The 14,517-nt window shown below is 39.3% G+C and overlaps 2 protein-coding genes across 2 annotated transcripts in view; one reads left to right on the top strand and one right to left on the bottom strand.

The window, feature by feature from the left end:
* Nucleotides 1-1,938: 1,938 nt before the first annotated feature.
* On the bottom strand, nucleotides 1,939-9,903 carry LOC111859099 (tumor necrosis factor receptor superfamily member 14-like). Its single transcript, XM_072713521.1, has 9 exons — nucleotides 9,815-9,903; nucleotides 9,583-9,693; nucleotides 5,856-6,003; nucleotides 4,451-4,589; nucleotides 3,160-3,373; nucleotides 2,662-2,761; nucleotides 2,438-2,563; nucleotides 2,162-2,317; nucleotides 1,939-2,054 (listed from the first exon to the last, which is right to left on the bottom strand). The coding sequence occupies exons 5-9, from the start codon at nucleotides 3,250-3,252 to the stop codon at nucleotides 1,963-1,965; spliced, it is 567 nt and encodes a 188-aa protein (XP_072569622.1). The 5' UTR covers nucleotides 3,253-3,373; nucleotides 4,451-4,589; nucleotides 5,856-6,003; nucleotides 9,583-9,693; nucleotides 9,815-9,903; the 3' UTR covers nucleotides 1,939-1,962.
* Nucleotides 9,904-9,995: 92 nt separating this feature from the next.
* The window catches only part of LOC111859098 (protein kinase C zeta type), a 115,844-nt gene continuing 111,322 nt past the window's right edge, over nucleotides 9,996-14,517 (top strand). The window contains exon 1 of the mRNA XM_072713517.1: nucleotides 9,996-10,366. Coding sequence (XP_072569618.1) covers nucleotides 10,296-10,366 — 71 coding nt within the window. The 5' untranslated portion in view covers nucleotides 9,996-10,295. The remainder of the gene's footprint in view (nucleotides 10,367-14,517) is intronic.

Below are 14,517 nucleotides of genomic sequence, written 5' to 3'. Positions count from 1 at the left end.
GATACAGACCATGAAGGACCTCTAACAGACCACTAGGTGTCTGGACTTATGTCCATAAGAAGCTCCTTTTCCCCTTCAGCTGACTTCTTTGTGTTACCAGAACTTCTGTTGCCAATGTTGAGAAAGCAGAGTAGGAGCCAATCAGGAAGCAGTGAGCAATAAGGTGCCAGCCAGGGCAAATATGGAAAGTAACAGTGCAATTAGCCAAGAGTCAAAGGTCAGTTAAGCAGGACCTTCGACAAAGACCTGCAGTTGCTAAGTCGGCACCCCCTCAGAAGAAGGCGCCCTAGGCAGCTGCCTGTGTTGCCTGATGAGTTGACTGACACTGCCTGAAAACCAGGAGGGGATGTATATGCTACATTACTCTGGAGAAAAATCAAGGATTATTTAACCACTGTGCAGTTATTGAAGAAGTCAATGCTGAGAAGGGGGAGGGGAAACAGTCAGAAGTATCAGGCGGCTCCTCTGTGGGTTTATTTCACATCGTCATCTTATACCTGAGGAAGAAACAAGCTGCCTGTTAGCAAAAGAGCAACGTGAACTACTAACCTTTAGTAACTACACGTGTAACACAGACCTGGACATAAATGCAGGATCCACAGTCACTGTCTTATGGAAGCTCATTTTACACTGAACCCAGGGGGATGGAAATCGATCAGCTTATACATAAAAGGACCTTTGGTTACTTTCCTGAATTTATTACTAATAAGCTGACTTACTTCTGGTGAGTTTGGTACCATATCTTCACATTCTGAGTGCTGATCCTGTCAAAATGTTCAATGTAATTAATATTAATATAGTCTGGTCTTATTAAATGCTGGTTGAATGTATTATATGAATTTTTCTGAAAAAAAATACATACAAAAAATAGGAATTTAACACACCTCATTCTGCTCGTGGATTCCTAAAAGATATATATTAATTTAAAAAAATGATCACGGTACAGCTTGGTGTCATTCAAGTTCTCTTCTTTGTGTATTTAGTATTTCAGATTACTGCCAACTTTAGTTTTTAAAATGACAATTAACTTTTTTTGTTCATTCCCAATAAAAACAATTTTATAAACCCTCGTGTATTTATGTATGTAATATTCGTACCTTGTATATGATTTTTTAATACAAACTTCTGTGAAATTGCAATAATTTCACATTCATACTAAACCAATTTCTCCCACTTAAAAGGTTGTAGTAGTTGCCAGAGGTGCCCCCTGACTTACTACAAGTGGAATTTTACAGAAATATCCAACCATGAGTCTACTGTAATTCAATAAGTTTTTTTGAAAAATTACTGTAAACCACACGAATGGATTTCTCCCATTTCAAAGCTTGTAGTAGTTGCCAGAGGTGCCCCCTGACTTACTACAAGTGGAATTTTACAGAAAGCTGGTCCGTGTTTAAACCTTTTCTCCAACACCTCGGTAAAGTTAGCTTTATATATTTCAATTTATGTGCAGATTTCAATTCAGTTTGTTACATATTTCAGTGTTTGTAACTGTGCAGTTCACATTCAATAACAACTGTGTCAATGGCGGTGAATGGACACGAATACGTATAAAAACACGTACTATTAAAGTTACATGGTGTACATTGTCCCCCATAGTTTAATGCTTATAAAGCACACTTCATAGGACATGTCTGTATTATTTAGGTTTATCCATGCCATTACGTTGCAGTAAATAGGCGTAGCAATTAGTGGGAAAGTGTAGTGGGATCGTAACGATATTGTAAGGGAACCCAAAACTATTTTAAAAATCCCTCCCTAACCTCTTAGGGGCTCCGTACGCAAGATCTGGCAAAAGTGCATTTTTTTAAACCAAAGATTTCCCCCCCACCCTCCCGGTCCCTTCAGGGGCTCCGTAGAAGCTACTGAGACAGAATGTAATACAGAGTCACAGGGAAATAATTTTTCCTTCACAAAAAAACAAATAACATTTTCCTGATCATTGGTAGAAATTAAGAAGACTTACTCTGTGTGTGGTTTGCAGGGCATGAAAGAACCATCAGAGTATGAATTACCACTGCAGTCCTCACATACTGTATCAGTGTATTCTGTTCCTGAAAGGTAAACAAATTTTAAACCATTAACTTATTTAAAGAAGACAAACTGAGTATCTGGTTTCACTCATTAAAACATACATTGAGTATGAGAAATCCATACAAACCTGGCTGTTTGATGAACTGTCCAGGTTTGCAGGCTGTGTGTTTATTGGCTGCCCTGCACCCTCCCATATAAGGATTAATACAATAGTGCCCTTCCAGGACCCCACACTGTGTGTCTGAATAGTGTGCACATTCCTTCACTGTTTTCAGACCAAGGTCTGTGGAGGAAAGAGAAAAGTAACCAGATATAATATAGAAACAACCAAGACAAACATGAATGTATTATACTTCATGAATGTGTTAATAAGATGGATAGCTGAACTGAAGTGAAATTTTACCTTCATCACAGACTGTACAGGGGCTGCACTGTTCACGACCATTGGGCTGGTCATTGAATGTGGAATCTGTACATGGAGCACATGAAGTGCTGGTCCATGCTGTACAATGTCTGTAGACACGAGTTCCTGGAAACAGATGAGATGCTGGTTATTCTGGCAGATTCCTTTGACGTTTCTAAGCAATGAGGACAGACTTGTGGCCACTATTGTATAATGTGACTTACCAGGGTGACACATAGGACAGCACTCATCACCGATTTTATATTCAGCCTGGCCGCACGCGTAACAGAGATTATAATTAACACACAGAAGAATTAAATATGTCTGTGAAAGAAAAAATTCCCATTAGACTGTATGAAATCAGTCGTTTTCTAACCAAGTACCAACAAACCATTAATTAGGTTACATGCTTTTCATTAAACTGGCATGATTCATGATGAGTAGCATGACAGTATATATGCTGCTTATGTGATCCAAGCAAACAGTTAAATCAGAGTGACCTGGATAGACAGTGATATTTCAAATACAATTTAATGAGAAATGTGGCTCATGGACATAAAATCCAAGCACACTTCACAAACTATTACGGACTTCAAACCCCCCCCCCCCCCCCCCCCCCCACCACCTTGTGATGATAACACAGACTTCTTTAACACACTTAACACTTATTTTAGCCGGTTTGAGGAAAATAACAACACAACAGCAATAAAAGCCCCTCTCACCATGGATGATGAAATACTTTGTCTCGACCACAGTGATGTTCGGAGAACCCTGCGCAGGGTTAACCCACCAAAAGCTGCGGGTCCCGACAGCATACCAGGGTGTGTACTCAGGCACTGCGCTGACCAACTCACAGATGTTCTCACAGATATCTACAACATTTCTCTGAGACAAGCCATTGTTCCTCCGTGCTTCAGTGCTACTACCATTATTCCACTGCCAAAAAAATCACCAACATCATCACTGAATCACTAACGCCCCATAGCACTCACACCCATCACAGACAGACCCCAGACAGTATGTCTTGGAAAAAACATTAACGCACAGATACTGGATAGAGAAGACAAGTGGTTTGAGAGAGAGGTGAGGGAAGCTTTGCACGTGCAAATCAACAACCCCGCACTCAACAGAGGTGGAGGAAATCACACCAAATTCACAACCCCACCAGGTGGACCACTCATAACGACAGTTAACTTTGACTGTTACATCTACCCACACCTTCCCCCCTCCCTTTTGTTCCACTCAGCGAGCCTAATCAGAGGAAGGGCCTGTACTACTAAGCGGGGTTACTGGCTTATCAGGGTAACTTGTCGGATTTAAGGTAGTCTGGGCAAAATGTAAGTGAACGAATATGAAGTCCATTTAAACTGTGGTACCTTAAATCCGACAAGTTACCCTGATAAGCCAATAACTCTGCTTGGTAGTACAGGCCACTGGTGTGAAATGAAACTATCCTGGAGGATAAATTTGTGATCACTAACAACCTTCCTCAGACTGAAGAAGCTGCTTGGATGAGCAGTGAAACGTTTCTACCTAACAAGACAGAAGTCCAGTTGCCATGACTGAACCACCAGACAGATTCACCTGGATGTCTGAGAATCTTCACAGGAATATCAGTTGGTTTACTTATATCTTCGCTGTGTTTATGCAGTGGACAAAGTAACAGGGTGGCCTCACATGTCCAAGGCTGGGGTTTGACAGCTGCCCCCCAGCTCTGCTAAAGTTTGTTATCACTATTAAGTTTGATTCAATTTTCACAACATTACATTGTCTGAAAGTGCTTTACATCTTGCACTTCTGTAGGAGACTATTCCACAGCTGTGGAGCTCTATAAGAGAATGTTCTGCAGCCTGCCGTAGTTCTTCCTACTCTAAGTACTGATATCACGCTCCTTGAGTTGGAAGCAGGCAAGGAGGGCTGTATGAGACTAGCAAATCTGTAAGACATTCTGATGCATGGCCATACAGTACTTTAAAGTTAATAGCAGGATCTTGTAATCAATCTGAGACTTACCTGGAAGCCAACAAAGGGAGCGTAGAACAGGGCTGATACGATCATATCTGCTAGTTTTTGAATGAACTCTGGCTGTTGCATTTTGTATCACTACATTTGCACTGGTTTCAGCCGGGTACTCTGGTTTCCCTTCTGAGTCCTAAAACATGGGTTTAAAATAGGTAAATTGACTTCTGAAGTCTTAAAACCCCTCTCTCTATCATTCCAGTAGTGAAATGAGTCAGACAAGTCAAGATTCTTTATTTGTCACATGCATATAGTTATGCAGGTACAACATGCAGTGAAATGACTTACATCCTGTTGCACTCACACTAATGATCACAAATGGTTTGTGTGAACTATGACTAGTATATACCAAAACCGCAGTGTTTCCCCTCCCGCCCCCCCCTTGAAGGTCAAGTTAATTTTACTTTCTATATAGCGCCAGGTCACAACAGAAGTCATTTAAGGTTACCTTTCCTATAAAACGACATGAATTGAGGGTTGGGGGGAGGAGAGAGAGGTAGGTGTATATATGTATTGTTGATAATCTTGATACAGTAACACAAGCTTACTTGCTAGCAGTAAGCAAGATCAAAATAATGGAAAAAAATAATTCTCAGTCATTTGTCGTTAAAATGCACCCGAAATCAATAACAAAAAGATCAATTTTATCTTTTAAAAGCATTTTCTTATGTATATGTTTTTGATAGGATTTGTGGAGAGAGAGAGGTAGGCTAGGTACGCATATGTAGTGTTGGCTAGGTGGATAATGGTAAACAGAGATCATCTGAGCGAAAAAACACTGGAAAAAAATAATTCGCAGTTGTTTCTTGCTAAAATACACCACAAATCTATAACAAAAAATACAAATATTAACTTTTAAAAGCATTTTATTATGTACAAATAGCTGTACATGTACATGTTTTCCATAGGAGTTGAAGGTTTGGGGTTGGAGCGTCATCAGCCTAGACTCACTTTGTTGGACCTGGGAGTTTCTGGACTTGCGAATGGAACTGATTCGTATCTTGGGGACTGTACTGGACTTTTTAACTGACAGACCACATGTCCATCTGGATAGGTGAGAGAATGTCAAGATCTGTTTGAAAGCTCAATACCATCTGATACCATTTTGCTAACCCTAATTTGGGGCCTTATTTTACTGTAGAATGTTAAAAAAAATAATGCCCTCTGAATTTGGTAGTATCTCCCATTTCGACCCATTGAAAAACAATGTGTGTGTCCGTGGGCTCTTGAGCAAGGCTCTTAACCCCCAGCTCCAGGGGCTGCATGCTGGTTGACCCAGTGCTGTGACCCCCCCAAGCTTTGGAGAGCTAGATGAGGCAGGCGAATAGAAGAAACCCAGTGTACTTGTGCAAAAGGCAAAGAAAGGATTTATCTTTATAAAAACAGAAAAAACACTCACCTCCTATAATGTGTCAAAATGATAAGAAGGGAAAGACAGGTACCACAACACCATATAGATGGAGGCACCTCTGCCTTCACAATCGGAAGTTTTGGGTCTGACAGAGGAGAGCAATCAGGTAGCTCAAGTGGAAAAGCAGAGACCTCTGCTGGCCAACCGGGAACATGACAGATGGGATGGAAACAAATCATGATAGCATCAACTTTACTCACAAAAGTGCTTTTCTTGTCATCATAAGAGATTGATGCACTTTAGCCAGACCATAATGTTCCTGTAATCCAAAATTCTTGATTGCCTGTAGGCTACATCGTAAAACTGCCTCCTTGTGATTTAGATTGACGGCTGTAGTCAGTTGATTCAATGTTACTTGCGTAACTAACCATTACAAGGACATACAGCATTTTTATGACAGTTCAGCATGCTGGAATGTCAGCCATTTCACTCTGGAATCATTAGTTCTCATTTTAGTGAAACACCTGATGTAATACGTGTACCAATTAAAACAAAAATCAGGCCGGTCACATAATGACAACACAACTGCGGAAGCGAAGAACCGCCCGATGCCAAGCGGATTATAATCGTTAATTCTAACTAACGTTAAAACAAAACAAACAAAAAGAAGCAACTGGACGAGGCTTAAATTAGTTTCCTTATTTGGCAGTTTCCTTATTCGCAGGATCCGTTCCGCCTGAAATAGGGGTGCTGTTTCGACAGAATCCTGTTGAGGGCGCTGTGTATGTTAAGTTAAAGGCCCCGAGAATGTCATTTTAAAAAAAGGGTACAGGTCACATAATACAGCACCAGGCGCGATTATATTACAGTCATCACAATCATGTAACAAAAGGTAGCAAAAGATTCCAGTAATAACAATAACGTAGGTATAGATTTTCATGAATTACATACATTAAACACATTCAAGAGTTCTTAGTCAACAGAAAGGCACTTTTGCAATTGTTCATGAGTTGCATCAATTCTAAGATGTTATCAGTTATTTAAAGACATGGCTGTAGAATAGGTGGGGATTTCTTATTTTTCCTCTTGACTATTGACTATTAAACTTACCTGAGAAGATTAAAAAAAAGTAACCGCATATTGCAAGATGCTACTTGGATCAACTAAGTAACAGATAATATCTTTTAAAGTAAAGGCATAAGAGCTATTACAGGAATTAAAAATGTAGTCAGCCAGGTCTGACCAAAATGACTGTACTACATTATAATGAAAAACAAACAAACAGGGAATGGTCTCCTTAGACTGATTTCAGAAAATGCAGAGATCTGTGACATCCATAGGCCTGGCAACAAAGTGATTAGTGGTCAATGCAATGTAATATTATAAAATTGGTTTCCCTGACCTTATTTTTAATACAACTTTCATGCCAATTAAAGTAAACACTTGATCTGCGATGAATTGTAATGTCTGCATTACAATTACAGATTGTTTGAGTTTCTGTGATTTAGGTTTCAAAATAGAATTATAAATAATCATTAATTTCTTTACAAATTTTGATATCAACACCAATAATGTTTTCAACATGACATTTTTGCGTTATTACTAAGTGAATGATAATTTAAATGTTTTTGCTACCTATGTAGAAACACGGCCATTGGCTCACAAATTATACAGTTAATTTCAATAAAATTCATTACATTTAGAATCTGAGTTGTATAATGTGTTTGATATCTTAGATATTATATATATAAAAAAAAATAATAATAATAATCCAGTGAACAGGTAACATCAACCTCTTTCATGTGACAACAGTGCTTCAGATTGAGGACCATATTGCATCTGCAATACAGTTTTTCTCGATTGATTTGGAGCATTTCTCAAATGACAATCAACATTTGCAGAACAACTGTAATCCCCACACTGCAATGTCACTTCTGCAGACCAGACATGTATGCAAATGGTCCTGTTCAACTGTCATCATTTGGCACATTTTTCAGTTGCTTTAGTCTTGTTGCTCAAAATAGATTATCCCCTTTTAATTTTACACCCAAAACTAAATATGTAAGTGATCATTGTGTTAGTCACCACATGCAAAACAGTTCAATAAGCTTTCAAAATGATACAAAAATACCATCAATTGCAGTGATACAGCATTGTATTTTTGGTTTCCACAGTACATGCTTCTGTTGCCAAGTGGTTGTCCCTGTATTACCATTTTGCTGCTTCTGAGTTATACTGTGCTTTGTGACTTTGCTTGCTATTGTACTGTCTTAAGAACTGAAAAATGCATGCAGTTGCTTTCCAGTGAACTTTACATATTGTAATGTAGTCGAGCCTTGCAATGTTGAAACAGGTGTCTTTGACATGAAAAAGTAACATTACTGTTCGTTGCATATTTTCAATAAATTAAATCTATTTCGTTATATAGTATCATTTTAATGTAATTTTATTATTATTTGTCTTTTGAATGTCATATTTAAATGTGTTCTTCTGCTTTTGTAAAGCACTTTGAATTACCTTGTGTCTGAATTGTGCTATATAACTAAACTTGCCTTGCCTTGTTTAACCCAGGCAGATAGTAGCGATGACAATAAAATAATCTCAATAACATTACACAATCACACGGCTGATGCACTCATGCATACTCAAGCACACACACACACACAGGCCACATTGTGCAAAACGTAAAATACATATACTATCATCATGCTAATTATAAATGTTTATATTACATTTAAAAATTACACAAGCTCTAAATATGTGTTTATACGCACATAACCACGTTTTCTGGGCATTTCTGTCTTAAATCATGAAATTAATGTTTTCAGATATATTGAGAAAAACCCCACGACATTAATTTATTGTAACATCAAAATCACCACAGAAAAATATTCTGTATATTAAAATACAATGTTTTTCTAAGTACACTTACAAGATATGCAGTTCTTACCCACAGCAAAATGGTTCTATTTCAATCCGGTAGGCGGCGCACAAATATAGGAAATATTCGCTTTTTCGACCACCTGGATATATTTTTAGTTTATATTCAAGAATAAATGTTTTTAAGTCGGCTACGCCATGAATTTTACTGGACTATCTCACATAAACGTTAAATAGCGGTGTGTAGCTCTCCAGGCTAGGAATCTGTTCCCGTTTACAAAAAGTCATCGGTTCTAATCAAGTGATTGACAGAATGATTATACCATTGTTGAGTTGAGTTGAATACGCTTAAACCCAAAAGCTGATACAGGGCCGCTGGATAAACGGAAAACCTAAATAATGAATCATAATCATAATTAATCATATTAGCACACTAACATTACATGTTATAACAAATTAAGAAACCCGTTTAACAATGCGTTTAACAATGCGATTAGCTTCTGTATTGGCTACTGGTTTCCCGTGGTTTTTCCTTATTGGATAACAATTCTTCATTTTAATTGGCTGTTTCCGAAGAAGCCTCGCCCCACTTTTCCCAAGAGACCGACTCCAGACTGTCCAGAGTCCAGACGCAGCCAATAAGAGCAGCTCCATCCGCAGCTCCACAGGAAGTCCTATATAAGCCGACTTCGGGCACGTTCACTTCACCGGAAGTGATCGATGTACCTCACGGTTGCTGCAGTAATCAACATCAATTAAGTCTAAAGTTATACATGGATAACATGGGATGTGCTGGCCAAAAAAAAAGACACAAATACACTCTCAACAGTACTGTTTTTTACTTAAGCACATCGCGCAGGCAGTTATTTGTCAGTACTGAGGAAAGTTGGAATACCTGCTTTTGGGTGGAGTTGCACTGTCGAGTTCAATTTGATCACCACAATACCATCCATCTCGGTGCAGCATACGTCCGTTAAGATATCGCACAGATGATGGCGAACTATGACTGGAATGTGGAAAACGTCATCATGTTACGTCAGCTGAAGTTAACAGTTTTACAATATATAAATTCCAAAAAATAATCTACAACAGTAACATTTAGAACGTTTCCAGTGTTAGGTATTTACATCTTGAAGCGATTGCTATATGAAGATAATTTTTCGCACAACGCTACTACAGTAGATGGCTTTCCCGGTCCACGAAGCCGTACTTCGTAGGGTTGTTGCACAGAACCACAACACACAACAGGTGGATGTGAAGTAGGCCGGCCCAGACCTGTCAGTGTCCCGGAGCGCTGCGCTTGGGATTGCTCTCCGCCCCTAACTATAAGGTAGACCGGCCGAAGGAGCATCGACTGGACAAATCAGGGGCGGATAAAACTACCTTCGCCCTCGATTTCCCCCTCAGCAAAACTGTCAACTTGTTGAATCCGCAATAAAGAAGCGTGGGGAGCGGAGGGAAATGTGTCGGATTGTGAGACATCGCACGTTTTACAGCCGCTGTCGCCTTTCGCTCGCTCTCTTCTGCGAAAGTTTCTTTCGTGGATTTTAAAAGGAAGCTGTTAGGATATTTATTGGGGATTTCTCTCCTCTTATTTTGCGGATTACAATGCCTACCAAACAAGAATCTATGATGGACCTACACCTGGAATACGTGAAAATTAAAGCGCATTACAATCGGTAAGTGTTAACGTGACGCAAGTTGCCCATTTCAATAACACGTCTCAAACTTTTTTGTATTTAGGATAAAAAATAGTTTATTTACTGTCATGCGGACTACACTTGATATTCCGTCGTGTCCTGTTCAATACGATGCATCACCTGCACGTTTAAATCTCGCTATCTATCGGCTAACTAAATGGATGTTGGTGGGGGAAGTACTGGTTAATCCACCTAGTTCCGTTATGGTGTGACAGGTCGGGCTTATACTGAAAACATCCCAAGAAATGACAGCCACGTTTAAAGGAGCGTCATTGATTAAATACAAAAAAAGTTAAACACAGCAGAGCAGGACTGAGGCATATCCGAATAAATTAATAATTTTACCAACCATGCTGTATCAGTTTTACAGTAACATCTGCGCAGTATAATTTACTAAGCGAACGAGAAACAATCATATGACGAAGGGCATTAATCGTAACCCCGTTCAAACCCCCGTGTTTTTATATATAAGTGCTTTTAGACGGGCAGCATAGTGCTTTTGTGTGAGCTTTTCAAGTCCCCGAAGTACGACACATTTTTGACCTCCATTAAAAAATCGGCCACTTTGCTCACTTTTACGGGAAGGCTGCGCCCGTACCTGCCGGCCGGAAACACGGACCGCCGGTTAGTTACTGTACACCGAAAACGGGCCGTACCCATAAAAACTGGCGAACAATAAACATGCTATGTGTATTGCTGAATGAAATCAGTAATCATTTCCTTATTAGTCTAACCAGGGTTATATAAATGGTGTGTGAGTGTGTATATAATGATTTGTACAATATGTGTAATATTTAATCCCCCCCATTTGAACACATGTAAAGTGGGGGTCCCGACAATAGTTATTCTTGATATTACAGACATATAACGGGTTACTAATCCATACAGTGCTCTTCTGGAACCTTTCATTATAAACATCAAATTATTTGCACATCCTCTTATTTACAGAGGAGAAAAGTGGCGATCATGACCGGCTTGCTCCAGATATTTCTTGTGAAGCTGTAATATGCATAGCCTTTGTGAAGCAGCACCGAGAGCATGCATAAATTAAATTATTCATTCATCCATCTATACGTTTTCAATAAGCCAATTATAATAGCTGGAGTATGGAGCCTGTCTGTAAAAGAGGATTGTGTGAGGCAGCCAGGATGGGATACTGCTCCATTGAGACACACACACACACACACACACACACACACTCTCTTATTTAGGCCTACTTAAAAATATAACTGTTTATGTGTAGGCCTACATTTTGCTTCAACTTATGCTTCAATCCAGTTGTTCCACTGGCTAAATGATATTGAAACGTATGCTTGGATAACTGGTTGCACGGTATTGCATGTGCATTTTACTGTCTTGAACATCTAACTAAATCTCCAAAAATAATTATTTAGTCATTATTAGCATCTCTGGGATCAGACTACTGGCCAAGACATTTTAGCAATTTCAGATTCGGAGGCCTTAAGAACACACACTGGCTTCCCGTGACCCAGGTGAGAGTGAATGACTGAATGAGTGAGTGGTTTTAATTTTTTAATGTAAAAGAAGTACTAGTAGACATAATTTGCCAAATGCCACCAGTTTCATGCTTACCTGGTAATACATATTTAAAGATTTAAGTTCCCGTTGTTTCAGATTTTCCATTTAGCTTATTTAAACTCAATGTATTGTGTACCAGTCCTGTATCTGACTCGTGACACTGTCATTTCCGTTGAACAAAATGTCATACATGCGCAGTGCATTTTAAGGAAGATAAAAGTTTACAAAAATGTGGAGTACAGCACTGATACCTATTTAATCAAATCGGCTGCCTGGAGTTTGTGTGGACCAGCTGGGAGGACGGATACTGTACATGAAAGGTAGATTTTCAAACAAAGCAAATCAGGCTTCTAAGAAGTTATAGAAGGAGAACCTGCCCTAAGATGTGGGTTCTACATCTCCTTCAGCTCTCCAGCTCTGTCCGTCACAATCTCACAGTCGGGTATGAGATGCTCTTTCTTTGTAAAGATCCCATCACATTCAAACTGAGTGTTCATCTTTCATCTCAATATTATCATCAGATAAACAAACAATGGTTTATCTGATATTGCTGGGTCTTGTATCAAGCTGGGGTTTATCCCGCATTCTCAAAGTCATGTCTTCTGGCCCTGTTGAGTGTATTTGCCCAGAACTTTCAAGGGAGTTTAGCTTAGGGATGTGAGAATGTCATGTGGTTTTCTTAGGGCTTCAGGTTTGTTTCTACGGGAGTTTTCAGAACTCAGTCTTGCCAACAAGAGGTTTGCAGAAGGGCACACAGCTCCCATTTAACAAGATATGTAAGGTGACCCTTTTTTATAATGATGCTGGGTAACAGAAACTTTCCCTCGGGGATCAATAAAGTTTTTATATAGTCTTTGTACCACAGCCTGGTTTTTTTGTGGTGCTGAAAGTTCCTCTAATATTCAAAGAGCACCTTCTGCATGACTTTCATGTTAACTCTGCCATCAGTGCCACTTGACACTCCTAGATGCAAACATATAGAAATACACTCAGTCTAGTTGTTGCTGCTCTGGGATTGGCTCCTAATCATTACTGGGAAATGTTCCTGCATTTATACACAGGTGTGCATGAACGTTGAATGGCACCATCTGATATGTACTTTGAAAAGTAACCAAGCAGAGATCTCTGTAACTGTCGACAATAATGTTGACCTGCGTTATCACATGCGAAGTGCAATGCAAAATCAGTTCTTCGTTTTTGAGCAACACATTACAGTGAGAAAAAAATAAAACCCAGTTAGTTTAATCTATATTCTCTTACATTCGTGTAACAAAAAAATAAAAACAAAAATTCTGTTGACACAAAAAACGCCAATTTAAGATGGATATAATGACTTATCACTTATCTTTATTATTATCCAAGTCTTTGGAAATTGGTAAGATTGAGTAATTGGCAGTTAAAGAGTTCATCTTCATCATGATCATGTTCATCAGCATCATCATCTTCACCTTGCCGCTGAGGGTCATGGTGGCAACATGCTGAACAGGTCAGACCAGTGGCCTGTACTACGAAGCGGAGTTACTGAATTATCAGGGTAACTTGTCGGATTTAAGGTACCGCAGTTTAAATGGACTTCATATTCGTTCACTTACATTTTGCCCAGACTACCATAAATCCGACAAGTTACCCTGATAAGCCAGTAACCCCGCTTCGTAGTACAGGCCACTGCTCTGACCAGGCCTCTCTCTCCGAGGCCACACAGTATCTAACTCTGGGGGATCCGCAGACATTCTCAAGCCAGTTTGGAGTTGGTTCCAAATCTTTAAACCATGACATTTGTATGACAATGACATCACCAGACATTGTTTTCAAAACTCTGAGTATGAGCTTAATGGTTAGTCTACACTTCCTGCTTCAGTGTCCACCTTCATCAGTCTAAAAAGACCAACACTTCTTGATGAGAAAGAAAGTATTAAAATTGAAAGAAATGTTATTTATCAGATGGTTTTGTCCCGAGCGACATTCGGTCAGCCTCTCCCTGGAGCAGTCGACTTTAAGAGCTTTACTCAAGGGCCCGATGGCATATCTTATCGAACCATGAATTTTCTGTATTGTTGCTGCCTTAGTAATTTGTTTGAGTATCGGTGACTCAGTTAAACCCCAAGTTGTAATATTCTGCCATTGATATCATATACATGGTTAGAATATATAGCACTTGTTTATCCTTATGTGTGAGACATGCCCGCATGGAGAAGTTTAGGTATGGAGTTGGTGACTCAAAAACTGATTCATGATGTATGATTTCTCATAAATAACTAGTGATGTAAGGTTGGAAAGTGTTTACGCGGATTTCATAGTAGTCTCTTAACTGCCCGTTGTAATTAGATGAGCTGTTGATTTGACTAAAATTTCACTGGTGTGAAGAAAATTCTTTCAACTGTCTTCTATTTATTTTAAAGCCTGGATTTCCTCAATGGCAGCTATATTTCAGGGTGACGTCATGTCATGTTAGTCTTGGTGGGCTTAGCGCTGGCTATCAGACTAATCCTTAGTGTTGCCTAGCGACCGATTATGGGCTAGCTTATTATTTATCCCTAATTCTTCATATATGTCTGCAGCCCTGTTGGTGGGCTGCCAAGCTTCTGAGAAGA

The sequence above is a fragment of the Paramormyrops kingsleyae genome, chromosome 6 (genome assembly GCF_048594095.1).
Source record: "Paramormyrops kingsleyae isolate MSU_618 chromosome 6, PKINGS_0.4, whole genome shotgun sequence".
NCBI classification, from domain to species: Eukaryota; Metazoa; Chordata; class Actinopteri; order Osteoglossiformes; family Mormyridae; genus Paramormyrops; species Paramormyrops kingsleyae.
This window is presented reverse-complemented; position numbering and strand designations above follow the sequence as displayed.